Raw genomic sequence first — 23,546 nt, 5'->3', positions numbered from 1 at the left:
ATCCAATTTTCATTCAGCTCAAGAAGGGCTCGATTTTGTTCCGCGCAAGCAGAGATGTGCATATGACGACTTGATCATCCAAATTCTTCTGACTTAATTCATGTGGCACTCATTTTGAATATTTCCACACCAATCCTATCTTGATCATAAGGTCTTCATTGACAAGGGTGACCGGGTCGTCCTCTAATCCAACCAATCCTATCTTCTGAATATGGTACGAAATGATTTGCTGAGCTGAATGAAGCCTTTCTGCGATCTCCGATGTTGTCAGAAAAGGATCTCGTTCCAACATGGCCTTAACATCAACGTCGATCAAAGATGATCGCCCAGGACATGGCTTATCAGAAATTTTCGATAGCACCTGTTTCAAAATTTTCAAACCATCTTCTGCATGCCCTATCAAAAACTGTACCTTCAACAAACACTTTCAATAAATTTCTACATGCTTCTGTACCATTTCTTCCTTGTTGAAATTCGTATAAAATACAGTGACTTAAATGAACTTTATCATTAGCCATGGGTTACACTATCGCTTCACACTTAAGACTAATGCGAATCAACTTTGTTTTAGTTAATTTCCTATGTATGCATTAAACATGTGCTTACATAGCAAATAAAACATGTGCTTACGTGTCGGAAACTTCTGTCATAGAAACGGACAGAACTTTTTCCGGTAGACCGAATATATGAAACTTATTGCGAGGTCTAAATTCTACAGCATTTCAAAATTCAGGAGCGACGTATCATTCAAAGTCTGTCTTCAAAGAGTAAATATTCTAATTACTGGACTACAATCCCCCTCCTCCCAAAAAGAAATCACAACAGCAAATGAGAAGTTTTCCCATCCATGATAGTTGCATGACGATTCTTCATTATAATGATGCCAGCACCTATATGCAATACGAACTCTGTTCGGCAATACAGAAACCTTCTTAAGGATACCCCGGAATCAGATGGCTATAATCTTACGAAGATCAGTTTTGAGCTTGCCAAAAATATACCACCATATACTGGAACCTAAATGCAGCGGCAACCCTATACAAATCCCCCCCCCTGGCGGGTACTTAGCCGGCTTAAGCTTGGACACTACTACGGCCGGAAGTGGTGGCCACTTGATTATGAAGACATCTAATAGGCGGGCCACCGTTACCTCCTATGAAGGGACGGATAATTACAACCATTCTCCTAGATTCGATCCCGGTCCCTTCCGTATCGCAGTAGATTCCCCTAACTACTATATCGGCTGGGCGGCCCCTTATACAAGTGAAACTTGGTTTATTAATCGGAACAGCAACCTAAGACAATCCTTTCAGAAAGGTGTCGGCACCTTTATTTATAGAGGTTGCTTTTTTTTTTCGAATTTAAAACTGATCTGCATAAGGGTACCAGGTATCCTTATACAGATCAGTTTTAAATCCTTATACTGGGGACACGTTATAAAAGTTTGCCTTAATGAATAATGGCCGATTTAAATAAACTTGCCGGTAGCTTTGTAATGGGGCGACGAGACCTCACGAGTATGTCTTGACACATTTTAAATAAAAAAAGTGTCCTTCATATGTAATAGGCAGAGATAAAATCAGACATATAATGTAAAGAAAATTGATTTCAGTGGAATTTTAGTATAAGTGTGGCTCCTTAAATCGCTTCACGAAATCTCACTGTGCGAACATATATGCGAACAGTTTTATTCAAGCGTACAGAAAGGAGGAAAAGCTCATACAACCGTCTTTTCGCAAATGCTACCATTAATTGCAAACTAAATACAAATGTACTAGTTTTAAAAAAATGCAAAAAGGGAGAAAAAGGAAAAATATTTACCTTAAAAACATCATGTTCACTTTTTTTCAAATAAACATCTTAGAGGTTAAAGCAAAAGTAGTTTGATCAGATCCATCAGTAATGGAGGTTGATGAAAGAGAAGCCAAAGGGCACTTAGAGAATGGACTAAAATATTTTATACGCAATAAAAACAGGGAAAAAAATGCTACAGATAGTGTCATTCAATAGACAGGTGTGGAAATAATACGAAGATTGTATTATTAATGAATACATACTTCATTCCGGTACGTAATGTTTGGCCATGTCTGTGTTAACCATTAAACAATGCAAGTACGTGCGAACGGCATCAATGAAGGGGCAACCACGAAAAGGTTCAGTGTGTGTGAAGTGTGGGTAGGGTTCACTTAAGTGTTCAGAAAACGAAACACCAAAATATTCTCTATTGCTGGTTTTAGCATGGAATGCATGGTGCGGCTAAACCGAAATCAAGAGTAAGAACAAACGAAGAAAATACTAACATAATCATATGCAGAACCACAAAAATCTTTTAAGTGCTTAGAGCCTGTAGAAATCTTAATATGGTGCTGTGTTTGGTTTAGCAATAGCCGAGCGCATAGCTGCCAACCCTGAAATACGAAAACCGTGAGGTTCTCGCACCCAAAATTGAAAATCGGGAATTTCAGGGAGGTTTTCGTAGAGTGTGGCGAGGCCATACTAAAAATAAAAATAAATAAAAATAAAATTAAAAAAGTTTAAATTTGCTTTATAATGCGCGAATTATATCATTCAACTATTTATAAAACAATTCTGATATGAAATATATTAATATTTACTATCTGATATGATTTCTAATTTGATATTCTAAATTTTATGCTCTTTGGTTAATTTCATTTGCAAGTTTCTTACACTTTTATACTGTGAAAATCTCGAGTATGGAAAGAAAGCTTATTAAAATACTTTAAAACATGACGGGGAAAATGATTAATGTACATATTATTTAAACCAAGTAATATACCATATTTGGTGAAAAAAAATACAAATGTTTATTGATAAATTATTGGTTGAATCTTCATATAAATTTGTACAAATGTCTGCAGTTAAATTAAGACAGTTCAAATCAAATAAAATTTAATAAAAATAATTATGCCGAATTTAGAAGGGTACGGAATAAATATGCACAATTTAAGTTTCATTAATTCAATAAATTTAGTTTATTGCTAAAAAACATTTTCTTTAGCAAAGCTAAAAATTAAAAACCAGAAGGGCGATCTATCGGAAGACGTGCTGTTAAACTAGGAGTCTCCCGGTAAAACCGTGACTGTTTCCAATTATGTGAGTGGGTAAAAAAATTGCTGAACATTGGTTCTTCAAAATGGGTTCGAATCCTCACGAATAAGCTATCTGCATGGGTGTTTCTGTGGGTTTCGCTATGTGTGACATAAGTATGAACCAGTAAGCTTAGAAAGCCCTCCGAGAAAAAATCGGAAACGTAAAGAAAGATAAACGCCGTATCTGCCTAAGGTGTTTTAGCAGATTCAAACATGCAGAAACCAATTAATTTGAGGAAATAATTAAGTTTTTATTAATTAAAAATTACTTTGGATAATTAGAGACATCATTTAATTGTGTTGATTTATGATCGTCCGGTGTAACTTTAGATAGCTTCAAGACGAATTTTTAGGATATGTGGAAAATTAAGTTAAATATTTTGGAAATGAGAATCTTCTACATAAAATTTCAAATATTTTCTGTTCGATGCATAATTTTTATAGAACACCAGACAATTGATAATTATAGTGCCAAATACAATAATTGTAACCGAAACAAAGCACCATAAAAGGAAGCAGAAAATATTTTCCATTGCTGGTTTTACCATGGAATGCATAGTGCGGCTAAACTAAAACCAAGGGAAAGAACAAATAAAGAAAAAACTGACGTAAACATATGCAGGACCACAAACATCTTTTAAGTGCTTAGGACCTGTAGAAATCTTAATATGACCCTGTGTTTGGTTTAGCAATAGCCCAGAGCATAGCTGCTAACCCTGAATTACGAAAACCGTGAGGTTCTCTCACCCCAAATCAGAAGTTTCATGGAAGTTTTAGTAGAGCATGACTGGGCCATATTAAATATATATATAATTACAAAAATATTTTAAGTTCATGCCATTGGGGGCTGTTGATTCCATACTCTATAAATCACACGTTAATAGTTAAAACCAGAACTTTTATAGAAAATGTGCGCAGAATTCTTCTCTTTGTTAAAATGGGTAAAATGGATCTTTGTTATAAAAATATTGGCAATTAATGTGTGATTTATAGTGTATGGAATCAAGAGCTCCAGTGGCAAGAACTTAAACAAGTGATCTAGAACAAAGAATCGCAAACAAGGGAAAGAAACATTTAGTGTCTTATCTCCTGATAATTCAGTGCATTTTAATAGTTTTCATAAGATGCTATTTCAGATATTTTCCGTTGAATGTATAAGATAACATTTAATGAAGCAATAAAATGACTGTATAATTTAGAGGTATGAAAACCACTTTCAGAGCGTATGGAAAATTTTAAGTTCTCAACATTTTAAAATTGGTAATCATGCGAAAAAAAAAATGATCCAAGGAATGTTTCAGTTACTTGATGGAATCAACTGATCCTTCTGATGGATGAATATAATCATTTGATGGAAATCAAATGACTGGATAAGACATTCGTATGATGAAATAGGACGAACGAGTTATCTCATAAGGAAGTACCATTTCAATTATTCTTCGAGTAAAAATGCAAAAATATGAAAATTCCTTGAGTATTATTACAGCTTTCAGCTTAAAGGAAAGAATAACTTTCAGTTTTTATATTAAAAGTTTTGACTAAGCTTTGATCTCAGAAACCCTATTTATACTAACCACATTTCTGTTATGAACTCCAGGATGTCTTAGATCCATTTCTATCCAAGTATCTCCTCTGCCACCATCTGCGTATTCCAGCTGACGCTGCAAAAATATCATAAATATAAGAAAACTTAATTAAAGTAACTACCTTTAACTAAGGTAAAGTCTTATTATAGAATGCCCGGCCTAGTATTAGTTGCTTATCGAAGAGACTTATTATTTATTACCCCTGCGAATGTTGAGGGAACGAAAAAAATATATTAGTAATAAATTATAGTTCTATCGTTCCTTCATAAGAGTTGAATTCAAAATATGATCATGAGTCTTACCAGCTTAATATAGCCCTCAACAGCAATTCCTTCTTTATGAAATGAGGCTAATCCAACGACTTCTCTTATTCCATCTGGTTTGTAATCTGGTTGAATTGTCCCACATGTCCATTGGAAGTTCCTTTCTCGTTTATGAACCACTACCGATCTGCCGACCACGCTGTTAGGTCCGTGTAGAGGAAGATTATTGTCCTTGAACTCTGGCAAACGGAAAGCATCTTGACCATCTAATGTCCCCAGTTTCCCACTGAGATCGCCAACTTCGTACTGGTCATTCGAACCAACCCCAGCTGCAGGGCCCAAGGATACATTTAGCCCGTAAGGGTTAAAATTGTCTTGCACCGAGTCTACAGTGCAAGGGAATTCCCTGTCGATGGGGACCCATACCTGAAAAGAAAAGAAAACAGCATTTTATAGAGTTGCGCTGGAAACGTAGAAATTTTGAAGACAGATTATTAACATTTGCAGGCTGCGAAGATATTTGATTGGTTTTTCCAGTATATGCCTGTATCCAAAACGTTCGCTGAAAGGACATGCCAGATGAGTGAAACTTACAGTATTTATATATGACTATCAGAGGACGTGAGTGTACTCTCCATAATAGGGCTGTGTGAAGTAATGTAGTTTTCCTGAATCGTGAAATTTTTGCGACCGTCCATCGTGAATTTTTGCCATTGTTCATCGTGAATTTGTGCCAGTAGGATGTTTGTGTGATTATGGCAAAGCCTCGAGGGCTATCTGCCTAAGGGAGGAATGCCTTCGTGGAGGACTTTCTAAGGAAAACTGGCTCGTATATACGTTACACATGGGGAAAACCACGAAAACGTCCATGCAGCCAGCCCGTCCGCGGGATTCGAACCTCGGACTGAACTACCAGTGTTCAGCGACCGCTCGGCCGCTGGTGGACTGTGCCAGTAGGATCCATTGCCAATGCTATATAGTTAAAACTGAACGACAAATACAGAACAAAACAACAAAAAAGCCCATTATTACGAAATAGCTATCAGTCTCTATTTCAGTTTCAAATAAATCCCTGTTGTAGGGCCATGACACTTAAGGAAACATAAAAGCATAAAACAAATCCCTGTTTTGCCCCACCTAATTATTTGCTCCGTTTCCCACCTTGTGATTTCTAACTTTTCAAGATAATTCAAATTGGATCAATATTCTCAGACATTTCAAGGTAAACAAAGTGACGCAAAAGTCAATTTAGGCAAATTTCAAAAAAGGCGTTCTCATAGTATTTCCCGAAATGACAGGACAAGACGAAGTGAATGGGAAACCAGAACTTCAATATTGTTTGCGCAGATTTGGTCTCATGTGCTTGATGATTTACTTATTTGTTCGATCAATCCCTGCGCTTTTGCGGTTTTTTTTTTTTTTTTTTTTTCCCTCGATAATCTTCAATAACTCCGAAGTCCATCAAAACACTCAAGAGGACTTTCGAGTCACCAGTATTTTAAAAATCCCCATGTCGCATAGACATTATACACTTATAAAACATTCCTACCTTCCGGGACTCGAATTCAAACCTATTAATACGGTAACCAGCATCTCTAACCACTAACAGATTAGGACGGTTCCAGGAATGACAAGAGAGCTGGAGTGTCTCAAGAGTGCCTGGGTTTCGAAGGATGTTACTTCTAAGACGATAATGTAATAATTTTTCATGTTTCAGATAAATAGCCTTATAAATATTTTACGCAAACGTTTTGAATACAGGAATAAATAAAAATTATTGTGTCGACTGGGTTATATAGAATCTCATTTGTTCCGACAAAATAATATTCATCTGACTAAACTTGTAATTTTATCAGAAAATTTCTAGATGCTAAAGAACCAACTTATTATTCTTGAAATGTTACAAATTTCGTTTTCATTCCCATTTTCGTCGCTCTAACGATATTCATACTGAATACTTTGAATATTACTAAGAATCTTTAAATTGTTTTTTAATATACAATCCTAAAAAATCTTTCCCCCCTCCTATAGTTTCCCCAACATTTTTGCGTTTCAGTTTATTATTCATGATCTAAAAAGTCCTCAAATTTCCCATCCAAAATTAAATCCCAGATCATTTAGTAAGTTATGTTAGCCTTCAAAGTTAAATGAATTTTCTGTGTAACTCTTACCTCTTCCCAATATGTTTACTGTTTGAAAACTAAATTAAATTAAAATTTTTAGAAGACTGTCTACATGCTGTGCATTTTTACGTATAGAATATAAAAAAAAAATTCTATTCAGTGAAAAAAAAAATTATTACACCGGAGTATTATTTTAACTAATTTAGCAATGTCCAGTCATACAAGAAAAATAAACGTACTCAATTAAAACTACAATGGGTTTTACTTCCTGTAAAATACGACAGCCTGTTTCCTTGTATTCAGTATAATTATGCATAGTTTTATATTCATATCGTTATATATAGGGCTCATTAAAAAGTACATAAATTGCCTAAATTTCTGAAAAAACACTAACTTTGTGAATATCGTATCCAGCTGCTAATCCTGCGAGACCATACAACTCGACTTTTCCTTCCGTAACATCAAATCCAGACTCCTGAGCAAACTGTATTATGCCAGAGACGTTGGATTCAACAGCTGGACCACTAAGCCAGCTCTTCACTGATGCCTTGACCGGGTGCCGGATACGTATACCAGTGCAAGCAAGTCTGTCTCCTCTATGTGGTGGTGCATGGTCATCATGAATAACAAGACCCTTGCCCAGAATCTTGTCTGGACCAGATAACGGAAGCTGGACATCAGTGTAGAACATTTTGTTCTTGATAGATCTGTGGTTGGCTTTCTTGGCCGAGATTGAAATACGAGCTCCTTTGCCTGTGAGGTCACCAGCTGCACAACGTAAAGGATTTTCAGGATTACAGTGCTTCTCATACTGTCTTCCAGCTCCTACACTAAATGGGTTGAACTGTTTGCCAGTACTTTCACAGCGCTTGGTCCAATTGTAGAAATCTCGACCAGGTTCGAAATCATGAATGTCCCACCTGAATTCATTAAGAGAAAAAAATTTGTAAATCATGCAAGGAATAAAATTCAATAAATAACAATTCAAAAATTAAATAAATAGCATAAGCAATGTTCCGTAAAAAAACATAAGTAATATTTCAAAAATTAAATAAATAACATTTCAAATAAATCTGATGAAACGAATCTGTAAATGTTCAATAAGGCAATGAGAAACGTATAAAATATTACATGTCGAAGGTACAACTAAACATTTGGCTTCTTAAAAAATAGAAGAAGAGTGATGGTTTTAAATTTCAGTGATTATAAATACTCTTGGGTGATACAAAAATAGCTACTACTAATGTTTCAAAAAGTAAAAGTCCACAGTAAGAAAGAAAACCACAGTTTATTAACAATAAGTCTTAGGATAATTTTCATGTCTTAGGATAATTTTCCCACAGTCTTAGGATAATTTTCATGTATAGTTAGTTCTTTGCATTAGCAAATTATAAGATAGGCTTCGGCAACTATGTTTCAATTTTAAAATTCCATATTTATTATTATTATTATTATTATTGCGAAAAAATCACTCGATAAATTCTCGAATTAATGCTGGCTTATCAGATTCGAAAAACAAAATTAGACTAGTTAAAGATGTAGCATTCGTTTTTCGACTCATTTCCTCTGCTCAAGTAGGCAGTAATTAAAAGCAGATAACTGTAATTACACTTATATAACAACTAAATTACAGTTTTCTTGAAATTAGTCCCAGTACGTTTTATTTAATTTTCATTGCTTAGGTTTAATTCCATAAATTCTTTCTGTATTACCTTTTCTCTAAATCAATGACCAATCTTCTCAGAAAACGCAAATTTACAATTTAAGCAAAAGCTAGAAAACATCATTAGTGCGATTAGTTAAATCTCTTGTTGGCCTTTAGAAAAATAAATTTGGATGTCTGACGAACGATAAGCGTTTTATCTCTGATTCTATACTCAATTTATACATTTACTTTTGCTATGAGCTAAGATCTTGTTGGATTAGAATTGATTATGGTGAGTTGTTTCTTTTGTTAAATTCAGTTAATAAGTTTAATGAGTTAGCCTTAACGATGCCTCGTTTCAACTCTTTTCCAACACAGGTTGACAATTTTACTGCAAACTGAGCCAGGTCCAAGAAATATATTTTACCTGTTATTCACATTCTCTCTTGCTCGAATAAATAATTACAAAAAGGTGGGTTTCTGCTTTCCTGTTTCCATTTTTACACTGAAGCATTCCACTTGGTTTGTGTTAATCTACTATAATATGATTCCCTCGTTCTTTAGCTGGCATATTAATGTGTAAAATTTTTCAAGAGAACATTTCTTTTTCAAATTTACATGATAGAATTATTTAAAGTATTAATTTTAAAATTTAAATTTTAAAATACATGTTGGATGTTACCTTATCGCATAAATTTCGGAAAGATTAACTTCGAATTTATCTCGTAATGGAATAATCGATTCACTGACCTGTGGTCAAGTGTATCATTGACACTACCATCGATGTAGTAGAATTCCCCGAATACTGTTGTCTCCCCGTAAGGATTGTTTACAGCTTGTCTGAATACAACCTCTCCAGCAATAGGAAATACAAAAGTAGCCACTGCCATTCTGGTAGGTCCAGGGTATCCGATGTTGGCGCAAATCCAAGGTTCACCATCTGATCCAGTGATTACTATGGATCGTCCAATAACGCTGTTAGTTCCAAAAAGAGGAATATTAAAATCAACATGAATACCTAAGTGCAAATTCATCAGTGGACTTGAGTCTAGGAGGCCGAATTTGCCGCTGAGGTCTCCAACCGGATATTGGTCACCAGTGCCTATCAAAAAATAGAATGCATATTATCAATATTAAAATTTCAAATATTTCTGTCAACCTGGAACGTAAGATACAACTAATGCTCAATTAAAACCCAGCTTGTAAATTCAACCCATTCTTCTCATGAGTGCATTGTTAATTATCGGTTTAGTTAGTTTCTTTCGAAGGAAAAAATGCTACTTAAAGACGTGTTACGTCAAGAAACAGCTGAAAAAAAACTTTACTATATGAAAAGAAAACTCCTTTTTCGGTAATCGTTTCAGCCAATTTTCAAACTGGCAGTTCGGACCGCACACGACCTCCAAAAGTAATTTTACACAGCACAGGAATACATTTCAATTATGTACTTGTTAATAGGGTGCTTATAGTTTAAGAGACAAAAAGATATGGACTAAGCGTATGTACACTACGGCTGTTGAAGACAGTCATATGTATAGTCATACAATCATTACATAGACTTTCATCTCGGGCATTGCACTTGCGTAAAACATCTCTTAAAGACTGCATCTTGAGGTGCTTAATGAATTTTCTTCTGATGAAACCTGATCCTATTTATATTGTATAACCTCCGCACTTATGAAGATCGAACTGGTAGAAATTCAAAGACAGTTTAAAACCCGACATTAATGTCAATCCAAATTTGAAATGCAAGACCGAGACAGGAATCGGCGCTTTCAATAACGCCATCCTAAATTACATCAAAAGTGCATCATTCGCTACACAAAGAGCCAAAAGTTTGACTCAGCCCAGAGGGATACTTTAATCTCATCGAAAATAAGAATCACTTTAGTAGTTTTATACATGCCATCCGACTTTTAAAAGACAATTAAATTCCATGCAAAGTGAAAACAACACAGATAAAACCAGTAGCAAAATTTTGCTGGTTCACTGACCACTAAAAAAATGCATTTGGAAGCTTTCAAAAATTTAAAAAAAACCAAGCGTGAATGCATTGAACATATCGCCGGAAATTCTGGACTTGCTTATACCCAAGCAGAAATGGCAAATGTCATTGGCGATAGCTCAGAAAAATCAATTCGTAAATAATATTTAGGCATTTTATTTCTAAGCAAAAGATGTGAAAAATATGTAATGCCCGCAGCAGGACTTGAAATCCGGATCTTCCGATTGCTAGTCAGAGGTGCTTTCCATTTACATCACGAATAAGGAAGAAAATACCTCACAAATTCCCTCTTGTATATCATAATACGGACAATGAACTTGCCGAAAATACGGATGCATTGATCGGGAGATTCTTAAGCACCAGGCCTCGATTTCAAAAGCTCGTTCTTGTTTCTCCGACTGAACTTGTCATGAATCAAAGAACTAAACTCTTGCAGAGCCTGTATTTTTGAACATTTCGAACAAAGCAGTAAGGACTTCCCAACGCAAATCCATTCTATTTTTGTGCAGTCTTTCTGGATTTTGATATCTTAAAGAAGTTATCTATACCGAGCGCTAAAAATCGCAGTCATCATTGTGTTGTTCAAGAAACATGGGAAAGACTCCAATCAACACCACAAGCTACAGTTCGTCAGTCAGGCAGTTTCTAAAGCTGCAAAATTTATCAAAATTAAAAAGCCACTAATAAATAAGTTTATAATTATTTACTTATTTTTCCCCTGTACGAAGAAAAATTTAATAAATGAAAGGAACATAACAAGTTATCATAGTTTATTCTCAAGTTTCATTCCTTTCGTAATTTGTTTATTATTAGCTTAAGCAAGTTATTTAGAACTTAACTCAGTACATTATAATACCTTGAAATAAAATTCAGTCTAAAAATTTAATATTTAGCTGTCTATACATTTGTAGTACAAAATGTAACCGAAACATTTCTTCCGTCTACCAACCTGTAGATTTCAGATAGAAAATAAATATAAATGTGAATTTTTTCGTTTGTGTAATTATTTTATATTTCATTATTGTGTTACTTTGAAAAATGGATGATGCTGAAAGTCAGCTGATCACCTTTATATAGATGTAATTTTGCAGAATAAGGAATTCAGCTAAGCAATATAAGCACAGATATGTGTGCACTTGGTGTTGAATAGCTTCGATTATACTATTGATGCTAGATTAAGAATAATGAAGCTATATTTTCCTCTGCAAAGAGACTTAGTATCGCTTAATTACTATTCGTTAAATGAGAGTTTTGATTTGAAATTTCAACACTGTCGGGTTTTTGTCATTATGCAAGTAAATGCGTCACCGAATTTGCATAAGAATCATAAGACTAGAATTTTGAAATGATACACTTCTGAAAGGTTAATTATAAGCATTTTACTGTTTCTAGAACAAATTAAGAAAATAACCGAATTGAAAAGATAACTTATTATACATTTTAGAAGTTTGAGTTATCGATTACTGGTTTTTCCATGTAAAAAATTTACTATTTTTAAAATGAATTGTATTGGGAAAAATTTAACCATGCCCCATCCGAAATATTTCGCTCAAATTAGCTACCGTACAACACTTTGTACTATTACGTTTATAATGTTTCGTGGCTCCAACTTGTCAGCAACAGTGGTAGTGACTGCTTTGAACTGTCAATTACACAAACTCGTAAGAAGGGTTTAAACCCTTTTTATTCAACTTTAGAAATACAGCTGCGTTCACTTGACGCTTACAAACTACGCCGACCCGGCGGTTTAACACAATAGAAAAAGTACAACTAAAAATAAATGACAGGATGAATAATCAACGAAATCACTACCTACGAGGCTCTATAATCGTAACTAACTTAACCGCGTTTTAAGATACAGCTGAGATTCAGAAAACTTACTGTTTAAGAAGTTGAAAGCTTCAACGAACTGCCGAAATAGGCACACAGGCCGAAACGCGCGGTTCTTAAATTTCTACCTAGCAACCTTCACGCTCGCAATTCAAGAAGCACACATACAAACTCGTTTCCCTTCTATTTAAACTCAACTTACTTCTGCTAAAATTTGAATAGACTGCGCGTTCTACTACAATTTATATACTCTGGCATTGGCAATTCTAGGGGAAAGTAAAGGCTTGACAGGAAAGATAGCTTAAACTTAAAATAAATGTTAGTTAAAATAAATATAAACCCTACATGTTTATTAGGAAACTGTAGATAATGAAATTTCTTAAATTAATTTAGTATCATATTAAATCATAGACTTTAACATCTCGTAAGCACAGAATGGCGAAATATAAAACAATCAGAAGTATACCTCATAGAGAAGCATTCCTTTGCACAACGATGTTTTACACTTTCAGTCAAAAAGAAAATAATTTCCTTGCCAAAATTGATATTTATTATGTAACCAAATCCATGTAAATAGGCGGAAGAGAAAGAGAGAGAGGGAAAGAGCATAAACTGAAATTCTTTTAGCTGATGTGAAGGACATTGAACGCATCAAATTTAATAACAAAATTAATTGAAAATATAACGCTGATTTTTGTTATTTTTTACGCTGATCTTTTTGACATTTTTAGGCTGCATTCTGTGACATTTTCATAAGATTAAAAGCGATGGAAAAAAACTAAAGAATTATAACCTTTCCACTAATATTACAGAAATGTGAAATAGCATTAAAAACAAATAAACATATTTAAGTCTGACCTCCTCAAGAAATGACAGCACATCTACTGTCAACTATCAGTTGTAAAAGTGGAGTACCTATATTAAGAGAATGATAACCCAATGTAAGTAATTAAGGTGGTTTTTATGAAAAATTTTAAAGACTGTTCATAACGTATTATCTCGAAAATAGTGAAACTGTCGCAAAGCAGCGTGATTTAGTTGTAATTATGGATAAGTGCAATGTAACAACGCTTTCATAATATCTTCGCTTTCGTTTGACGTAAATTCTCGATTCTCGATAAGCTGCGTTGTTTTATGAACAAGGATATAAATTAACTGTTACTGTTGCATTTTTTCTTGTACTTTGAAAAAAAAAAAAAAAAAAAAAAGGAGAATTGAAATTTGGTACCTGCCATCTACAGAACAAGCAGTGGATTATTTTCAATGTTGTGTAATTATATTTAAAAAATGTGAATTAGCGGACACGATATAGTCAGCTGAATACAGTCTACAAAACAGTAATAAACTGGAACAATTATCTTCAAGAAATTTGAACTCCGTTTTCTGCATAAAGCTTCTGATAAAATCGGAGGGTCTATAAAAATAGAAGAAATCGACGAAAGCCTTTTTAGGAAGTAGCGAAGCGGATCGAATACTGATTGCTTATTAAATAAAGAAGAGTCAACTCCTTCAGAATTTCCCAAGAACGATTGGCAAAACTTTGGCGGGATCTCCTGCCAGCTTTCATGGGACCATGGTAGCCAACTTTTATGGTCGACAAGATAATACGCAAGTACCGCTCATAATATTTAATATATATTATTTTTTATTCCATTGTTTTGCAACTAATATTTACAAATTACCATTATTAATGGTACTTAAAAAGGGCATTTTCCCAAATCCAAGGAATGACAAGAAAGATTATGCATAATCAAACATTCTAACCTTGCCCGGGAGCGGGAGTGACTTCGGGTGTCATCCCATAAGGGTTGAAAATGGGTCCCACGTGTTTCAAATCGCAGTAATTCTCACTGCCTTTAATCCTCGGCGGTACAGGGAACTCGTGGATACCCAAAGCAGAGCCTCTGCCTCTGAGATTGTGCAACTGGATGGTAACCACTGTCGGTTGAGTTCGATAGCTCTGGCTTAGAAGAATGTGACCTTTCACTGAATCAGTACTGATGTAAGCTTTGACTTCCTTGGGTCGAACAGGAACCAATGGTGCACAAGCCATGATGCGGAAAGGGTTGCCACTCTCGTAAAGCACTAGATACAAAGACCGAAGCCCCCCTTCCACAGCTGACAGTGGAAGGTTGGTGTCAACATAAAACCTGAATAAAAAGTAAACAGAATCTTTAGAATAAAAAAATATAAGTGCATAACATTATATCAATTTAATTCTGCGAAAATTTTGAAAATATAACGCTGATTTTTGTTGTTTGACTTCTGAATTACATCAATTGTTAAATAATATAAAGTACATAATATAACTGCAAAAACGAAATTTATAAAAACGTGTAAAGTATCGATTAACTAAAAAGTAATGGTGTAGTGTAAATAAAACCATCACTCAGTATTTGTAAAATAAAATTTAAATTGAAGATTAATTTTTTTTTAAAGCTCGTGTTTCTGTATTTCAGTTGAATGGTAATAACAATTACTAATTTTGTAAAGAGGATGACAGTGAAAAAGGAAAGCTAACGAAACCTTCGATTCCATGATGACGAATGACAGCTATATTAAGATGAATATTACATGATCATATTTAAAATTAAACATCGAATCTGTCAGATAGCTAATCTTTTAAGCCTTACCTAAGTTAAAATCTATTTAGTTTTTAAAGAAAGAAGTCACTATTATTCTACCATGATAAAGTTACACAGAGTGGCTATAATTAAATTGGTTCTACTCACAACTTCTTCTAATAAATTCTAATCGACAAATGTCAGCGATACTTGGTATATAAAATTTTGAGACCGAAAGAGAAGCGATTTTCGAAGGGTTTAAGAAAATAATAATAATAATTTTAAAAAATTGAAGACTTTCAGATTTTATATTACGCCCAAAGGGGTGTTTTTTAATGTTTTGTGCGTTACTTTTATTTATGAAATATCATGCTCTTTGAACTTGAACCATAAATTTATTTTCAGCAGCAAAATCACTAAAATACTTAAAAAGAGCATATCTTTAGAATTTCCGATACACAGTCTCGCGCGCTGGAGATAAAATTTTGTTTTTTAATTTTTTCAGTATAGTGTTGCCATTTCTATCTTTGAAATCGAAGAGTTTGTTAACCCAAACGTTTTACAAAATATGAAATAGATAAAAAAATTCCAAATTTGGGATTACAGGCGCCCATATTCGAGTGGAAGACTACGTTATTCAAAATTTCATGTGCCTTAGGTACCGTTGTGCTTTTCACAGTGCAAGAAACATACATATATTTATGCAGATTCTTCATTATTTAATTTCTTTAAATATAATGCAGTGCTCTAATATTTGGTGGAAACAATTTGAAAAGTGAAATGCCGTTTATAGTGAACTAACACAAAATGAAAAAACGAAATTATAATAGTTAATTAATACTTCTGGGCTAACGCGTTTCGGCTAAAAAGCAGTAAAATTTTGGCATTTAAAAGGCAAAATGATGAAAAAACTATGAACAACTTGTTTGCTTAAAATACAACCAATCAGTGCACAGATATCGTTCTATGATAATCATCATGCCTTTAGAGGACACAGAATACATTTATTTCACCACAAATAAAGCAATAATTTATCGACATTTCAAGGAATGGATTAGATTAGATTACTTAAATTAGGCAATTCATGCAATAATTCTTATTTAACGAAAGAGATACTTTAGTGGAGAACATTTTAAAGGAAACTACCTGTATTTTTGTCATATGCAAGGAATGGCGTAAATTTCATGCAGACACAAATATGGCAGGAAATACTTCGGAGCGAACTATAATTATTTCATGCCTTTAATGACTTAACTAATGATAATTTGGCTGCTTTGCGAAGATCTCATCATTTGAGAGGACTGTGCACATGATCCAAGTCTAAAACTGGGTTAAAAATATTGTTATGAAATGTTAAGACCCTAGAGATTTGGTTAAAACACTAAAAAGAGTATGGAACCCGGTTGCAATGAAGTTGTTGACGAAATCACTCTTGCTGCGGCTGACGTAGCTGCATGTAACGTACATGAATCCTCTGGTTAGCTGCCCGAAAATCAGTCTTACAATGATAATGTTACAAAATTCTCTAGAGTACGTATGTTTCGCTAGTCGGTTTCTGTCGAGAGTACACGTTGACTGCATGTAGCATTGAAATAATCAAGAGACGAAACAAGCGTATTCTGCCTTTCTAAAATTGGTAAACATGCAGTACTTTTGAACCATTACCGCTGATGTCATTGATGCCCCATTTTTCAGACTGCAAGTGTTCTGTTACGAATGCTTATCACACTTAATTTCTTAACCGACAGGTGATTCCTGCCTAGCAAGAACGGATTTATGTAGAGTATTTATAGACTATTCAAACAAGATGCGCTGATTTTATTAACCAATAAGTGAAAAAATGTTATTCATGTTAGTTTGCTTCATGTTAGTTTAAATGATTATTACTTATCTTCAGAATTTTATCAAATGTTTAGTACACACGGTATTAAGTCTGTTACTTCTGGCAGTCAAAATATGTCCAAAATTGTGGCTACATGGAAAACATATAAGGATGATACGAAAGTAAGCGTAACACGACAAACTGCTGACATTCATCCGAGACTGCTTCGTGCGCTCATTCATCAAATTGCATGGTTTATGTTGATCTAGATGGATCGCATATCGAACACAGGGCTGTGTTTTCCCATTTATTTTCTAATATTTTATATACATGCCTATGAAGCGAATTCTGTAAAGCAGCAGATTAAAAAAATAGCTACAAAATAATGAAACCCATAAGTTGGATGTACTAAGTGCAACTAAACGTAGCATTTGTGTTACTTGGTTGACAAAATTTTGCTGTATGCGTAAGCTGATTTGTATAAACTGCTTAACATTAAAATGAGATGTGTTTACATAATTTTAGAAAATTTGCAGGTTAAGATAATTACTTATAATGAGAGCACAATGAGAATATTTCAGTCACATATAATACGCATAATTTTAAACCACTGTTGTTAAAAATATCAAAAGAAGTTTTAAGAATAATAATGAAGCACAACTGATGTAGTTAATAATTTTATACACGACCAACCAGCATAATTTATTACAAAATACCAGCATAATTTATTACAAAATACTGATTTGAACAAATAGAAGAGTAATATGGTATACTGTTAAAAGGCTTCGATATAACAAGGCAACATTAATGTTTACATATCATAATAATATGCAGAAATTTACAAATTTAATACATTAGAAAGTATATAATTTGTATAAATAACAAAAAGAATAGCTTATCGTTACTCAACGAAATTTATGTAAAGATCAACTAGGAATTACTACATGTAAGATAATAATGGCCAGTGCTTAATTTCCAAAAACCAATCCTTAACTTCCAGTCAAAGTTCTTTGCAGCTTAGCTCTGAATTCTTTATTTAACATAAATGCTCTACACTGAAGCCATTATGCAGTAAGCGCCAGTATGTTCTCCTTCAATATATAACGAAAACATGCCGGCTGCAAAGTTTCTTTAAATAGTAATTCAGATTATTTTAATTAAAAAGGGGATATTATTGCGCATATTTTAAAAGCGAGGAGCAAATTATTAGGCAAATGCAATTATTAAAATACTGTATTAAAATTTCACTTCTAATAAGCCGTCATATTACTATATTAAGTATTTTTATTGTAAAACTGATGCCACATTTAATTTATTTAATGCATTTAATTTATGTATGTAAAAACAAATTTCATCACAAATTAATACACGTAAAAATTTATATTCTAATCACAGTAAAAGAAATTATATTTAAAAGCATATTACCTCAACACTATATATCATCATGTTTTATTATTTTTCTTTTAGTTGATGAATTTAATTTTTTAATTCACTTATTTAATTTATTGTTAACCCATACATTTTATTTTACCATTAGCTGCCTTCTGCTTGCATTACAATATCTGTAATTTTTTTTAAATCAAGCTTTAGTGAAAGATCAAAATTCAGGCCAACGTTTTTCTACAGCTTATATACAAAAAAAAAAAAAAAAAAAAAAAAAAAAAAAAAAAAAAAAACGCAGACGGCTAGCCAATAGAAATGCTAGTACTTTCGTGTTATTCGCCCAGCTCTCCCGCAAAGTCGCCAATCGTTGGGGACTATTTTTTTTCCAACATAAAACGTGAAAAACAGTAACCATTTAAAAAAAAAAATGGCGGCGACCTGAAAGTTGCATAAAACAGCAACGAATTAAAAATGCAAGTAACATCCATAATGAAACAGTAAATGTTACATAAACGTTCATAACAAAACATTCAGAATTTCATAAAACAGTAACAAAGTAGCTAAATTAAAAACGCAAAAAACAACCACAATAAAACACTTAACTTATTTTTTGGGTCCGTGTGCACAGCGATCTGTTTTAACTTTAAAAAAAAAGGGGGGAATTGCAGATTTCTTGGCATTCCAGGGCAAATTGGCACTGCTCCCCATGTACACATTAATCTATTTAAAATGTAAAAAAAAAATCAGAGAACTGCAGAATTTTCGGCATTGTTCTCCATGTACGCATCGAGCCGGTTTAATTATGGAAAAAAAAAAAAAAAAAGGAGAGAGAGAATTGTAGAATTCTCGACACCACACAGCAAACTGGCACTGCTCTCCATGTACACTTTTAGTTTATTTTAACTTAAAAAAAAAAAAAAAAAAAAAAAAAAAAAAAATCAAAGAACTGCAGAATTCTCAGCATCCTTCTGCATACAAGCATTCTGTACCGCACCAGGCGCATAGGGAAAAATCCGTGCTTGTGATTGGACACACTTTTTGATGAAATCATTTTCTCTTGGCGTATTGGCGTTTAGGAGAGATTCTTACGGTTATGTTTTTGTTGAATGACCCGTATGAGTAACACGGAAATGTTAAAGTTAGCGGTGTTTTTTTTTTTTTTTTTTTTTTTTTTTTTTTTTTGAACAATTATGCCAGATAAGAAGATTTACTTCAAGCGTTCTGCAGATGACTTCCTGTTATATGGAAAAATAAAATAACAAAATTTTTCAAAGATGCTGTTCGCTGTTAATATCAGATGGAAACTTAAACGCTTAGATTATATAAATAACGAGTTCTAGAATTTAGTATAAAACCATAACATATTAGATTACACGACGATCTCGGCCTAACTGTAAAGGCATTGTGTGCTCGTAAGTATCTTATTATTGCAATTTTTGTTGCGTTTATTTCTCTTCACATTTCAGAAAATATTTCCTTTGGAACTGCATGTGTTATTTCCATGTTAGTTACTATGTCTTTTACATTTCTAATATTCAGTTGCATTAAATGAAAGGAAAAAGTGCATTCAAAACTGTCGCGGAATTTAATAAGCGTATATAGGAAAAGGAATTTCCTTTTCTGATAAGCACTATTTTTAAAGGTATGAAAGATAATACACATTAAAAATGGGCAATATTCATAAAATAATATTATTCAAATTAAACATACGTATCTTTATTTCTTTAATCGAAATCTATAGTAGTCTAACTTCAAAAATAAATTTTACTTTTCCAGACTGACTACAAATATTGTGAATTTACTATATATTATGTTAAGTCTTGACCCGCCCAGACGGTAATGGTGGATAGGGGAGCCGACTGCGATACCAAATGGCCCGGGTTCGAATCCCGGACTGACTGATTGATTAGGTACCACCGGTTTCTCCGGCTCATTCAATTTATTGCCACATGGGCGCATCACGATAGACCTTGTATGTATATTAAAAACCCGTAGATAATGAGGAGGTAGGAAAAGGGGACCGGAACATTGCGCGGTCGATAATCCAGCAAAACATGAACAGACAAAACTTGGTGAGTATACCGTCATAATTCTATGTGAGAAAACAGACTTAATTCTGTGTTCGGTATAGTGGTCAGGGAATCTGACTGAGATGCCGAAGGGCCTGGGTTCGAATCCCGGTGAAGGTATGGTTGTACTTGTCCGTTCCCTCATAGGAGGCAAGGGTGGCCAACCTATTAGGTGTCTCCATAATCAAGTGACCACCACTTCTGGCCTTAGTAGTGGCCAACGTCTGTGGACGTTCTGGGACCGCCATTGGAAAAAAAATGTTAATTTCCAACTCTTTTGCTATTTGCCAAAACTGACTTGTCTCATGCTCTCGGAAATAACATCTGCAGAGAATGGATGTATAATGAACATGAAATAATGAATTAATAATCACAACCACCTTTATTATGAACGGTTTTAAATTAAGAATATGTTTATTAAATATCTCTGCACCTAATAATAATACAGATTTAACAATTTAGCAGAATAGAAGAAATAATACTTTTTCTCTGTAGTGAAAAAAATCACTCCAATTTTTTAATTCACCACATTACAGGGCCGTAAGAAGTGTAATCTCATGGCACCAAAAATACAACCGTACGTAACAGTAATAATCATTTCGGTACTGCTATCAAAATGTAAACAAACGGTGTTGAGGTGTACTCTCAAGCCTAAGCAAAGTCAAGGCTTCCTAAGCGTAGAGGGAAATGATGTCATCGGAAGCCATACCCAATCCCGAAGATTAAGGTCCCTATGCGCGTGATGTGGTACGAAATGCTTATATGAGCCCGGGTTTGAATCCTGGAGAAGCCATGGATGTAACTGTCCGTCACTTCATGGGAGGCAACGACTAGGCAACCGAGGACGCCTGTTAGGTGCGTCCACAATAAAATGGCCACCACTTCTGCCTTAGGGGTGAGCAATGTAGAATTGAAGCCATTGGATTAAAAAAGAAAACCTATATGATAAAACTTACCATATGTATATTCTTTAGAACAGCAATTAATAAAAGCGAACAGCTGTCTTAAACTATATTCGGCTATTCTGAAACTAATTTTCTATTCACATTCGAACACTTTGTTAGCAAACTGTAACAGAACATTGTTTATTTCATTCGAATTCCAAAACGGTGCCCATGCCGTGCTTGCACAATGTGCGCGCAACCATAATAATGGGTTGCCAGGTAAAATACATATGAGTTATATTCTGGGTTGCCTACTTTGGCGATACAGCGCTTTGACCGGTGATTCTTCTCAGCGTCGAACGGATACCAAAATATTAAATTTAAATACTGTGTCAACCAGAATAAAAAACAAATCTATAAATAATACAAAATAACTTTTAAAATGTCATTTCGAGTTTCAATACTAGGTAATGTTAAGAATTTATTAATTGTATACGGTGGGTATTTTAATAAAATGGCAGAAAGGATATCAGACATTTCGGTATTTGAGGCAATTTTCAATCATTTTATTACCTTTTAGAATAACGTGAATTTGTTGCTCCCACAGCTACCTCTCCATGTTTACGTGTCATCTCGCCGATCTTGCAGTTGTGATGAGAAGATTTAGAGCAGTTGGAATCTTCGATATTGTTTGGATCGAATAAAACCTATAAAATCAACAATTTAACACAATTCAATTTGAATTTCTTAGTGCTATGAATATAATCTACAATATATAAGCAAACTGAAAGAGCTAATTTGGTAGCCCTCATTCAATTTTTATCGCTCATCATTAGGGATACCCGATTACAGTTGATGAAGGGCCATTAAATCATACAGATTACCATCAATAATCAACTTCTAATTTTATAAAACTATTTCTTAGAATTCAGTACTAATAATGCAGATGCTATCGACTGCTTGTAACCTTACTTTAAGAGTTAATAGCTGTATTAGCTATTTTAAAAGTTTCAGTAATATATTTCTTTTAAAATGGTAGCAACTTTACAAAAATTCTTTTAAAAAAACATGGCGATGAAATGATTACAACTGTTTCTTAGTTACAAAAATGGCAAGTGGAAGATACATTTTCTTTTAAGTTCTTGTTCTAGCAAATTTTCTTATTTAGACACATAGTAATTGCTTCAAAAGCTTTTATTTCGAGTAGCTTCGAATTCTATCTCAATTTCTGCTCTGTGCTCGAAACACGGAAACTTGTGAAGGTGACTAAATGTAATAGATATTTTGATAACATTTTCAAGTATGCCTCAGAAAGTTGCTACTTAAGAAAAGGTAATACGCGGCCTATGATAAATAAACCTGTGAACCGAATATAGACTATGCACAATAATTTCACCATAATTGTTCTAAAGTAATTTATATAAAGAAATTACGAATAATATTAATACGAAAAAAATTCAAAAGTTATACTGAATTCCTTTAATTCGAATATTAAATTCATTCTAAATGTTCTAAGAATAACTACATAGGCTTAAGTTCACTGTGTCGGGAAATATTTCACAAATTACCTGAAGGTATTCACATCTTCTTTTCCTGGATAATTCTTTTGTCGTATCCAAAATATCAGTGGCCAAAATTCGCCATTCATGGTTAGTTGATGGCGTATAGTCCTCAGTAGTATGGAAAATATTTGCAAAAATAGTAGTTTCTCCAAGTTCACCTTGCCGAAATATTACAGTTCCTACTACAGGCGCTGAAAATGTGGCCTCTACTGTCTTTGTATCACCGTCGCTCGCAATGTTAGCACAGGCTCTCAAATTGGTATTATAAGCTATATTTCTGAGTAACAAAGATCTTCCCCAGATGGTATTGGATCCCCTTAGTTGGATTTCAGAGTCTGTAAATACTTGAGGAATGCCATCTGTTGCAGGGATCATTATCGAACCATGATGCTTGGCCAGGTCGTAAAAACTGAAATAAAATGCAAACTTAAAAATAATGCTATCGCATTTTTCATAATAAATTGTAATTAGAATGTGATTGATAAAAATCATGCTTGTAAACACAGGGAAACTAAAACGCAAGACTTTTGATAACATTTTACATGGCACCGAAAATGAAGTTTCCTCATTATGAATTAAAATAAAAAGAAGTTAATATTATTTTTATCATTTAATCAGCTTGATGATTACGGAAATGAAATATTTTCAGTTAAAAACGATTAAGAATAAACCTGGATAAAACTTGTGAATGGATTCCATA

At 33.8% G+C, this 23,546-nt stretch overlaps 1 protein-coding gene across 1 annotated transcript in view; it reads right to left on the bottom strand.

Annotated features, from left to right (window-relative positions):
• LOC118206111 (uncharacterized) overlaps positions 1-23,546 on the bottom strand; it is a 111,830-nt gene that overhangs the window by 18,710 nt on the left and 69,574 nt on the right. Inside the window, exons 3-9 of the mRNA XM_085813806.1 lie at positions 22,853-23,255; positions 21,858-21,991; positions 14,327-14,712; positions 9,478-9,829; positions 7,477-8,002; positions 4,999-5,385; positions 4,685-4,771 (exon numbers count right to left, since the gene is read on the bottom strand). Of these exons, the coding sequence (XP_085669932.1) occupies positions 4,685-4,771; positions 4,999-5,385; positions 7,477-8,002; positions 9,478-9,829; positions 14,327-14,712; positions 21,858-21,991; positions 22,853-23,255 (2,275 nt within the window). The remainder of the gene's footprint in view (positions 1-4,684; positions 4,772-4,998; positions 5,386-7,476; positions 8,003-9,477; positions 9,830-14,326; positions 14,713-21,857; positions 21,992-22,852; positions 23,256-23,546) is intronic.

This window comes from Stegodyphus dumicola, chromosome 3, assembly GCF_044657685.1.
Source record: "Stegodyphus dumicola isolate Sdum_Otavi_A_Nest chromosome 3, ASM4465768v1".
Taxonomy (NCBI): domain Eukaryota; kingdom Metazoa; phylum Arthropoda; class Arachnida; order Araneae; family Eresidae; genus Stegodyphus; species Stegodyphus dumicola.
The sequence above is the reverse complement of the archived record's forward strand: the minus strand, read 5'-3'. Positions and strand labels throughout refer to the sequence as shown.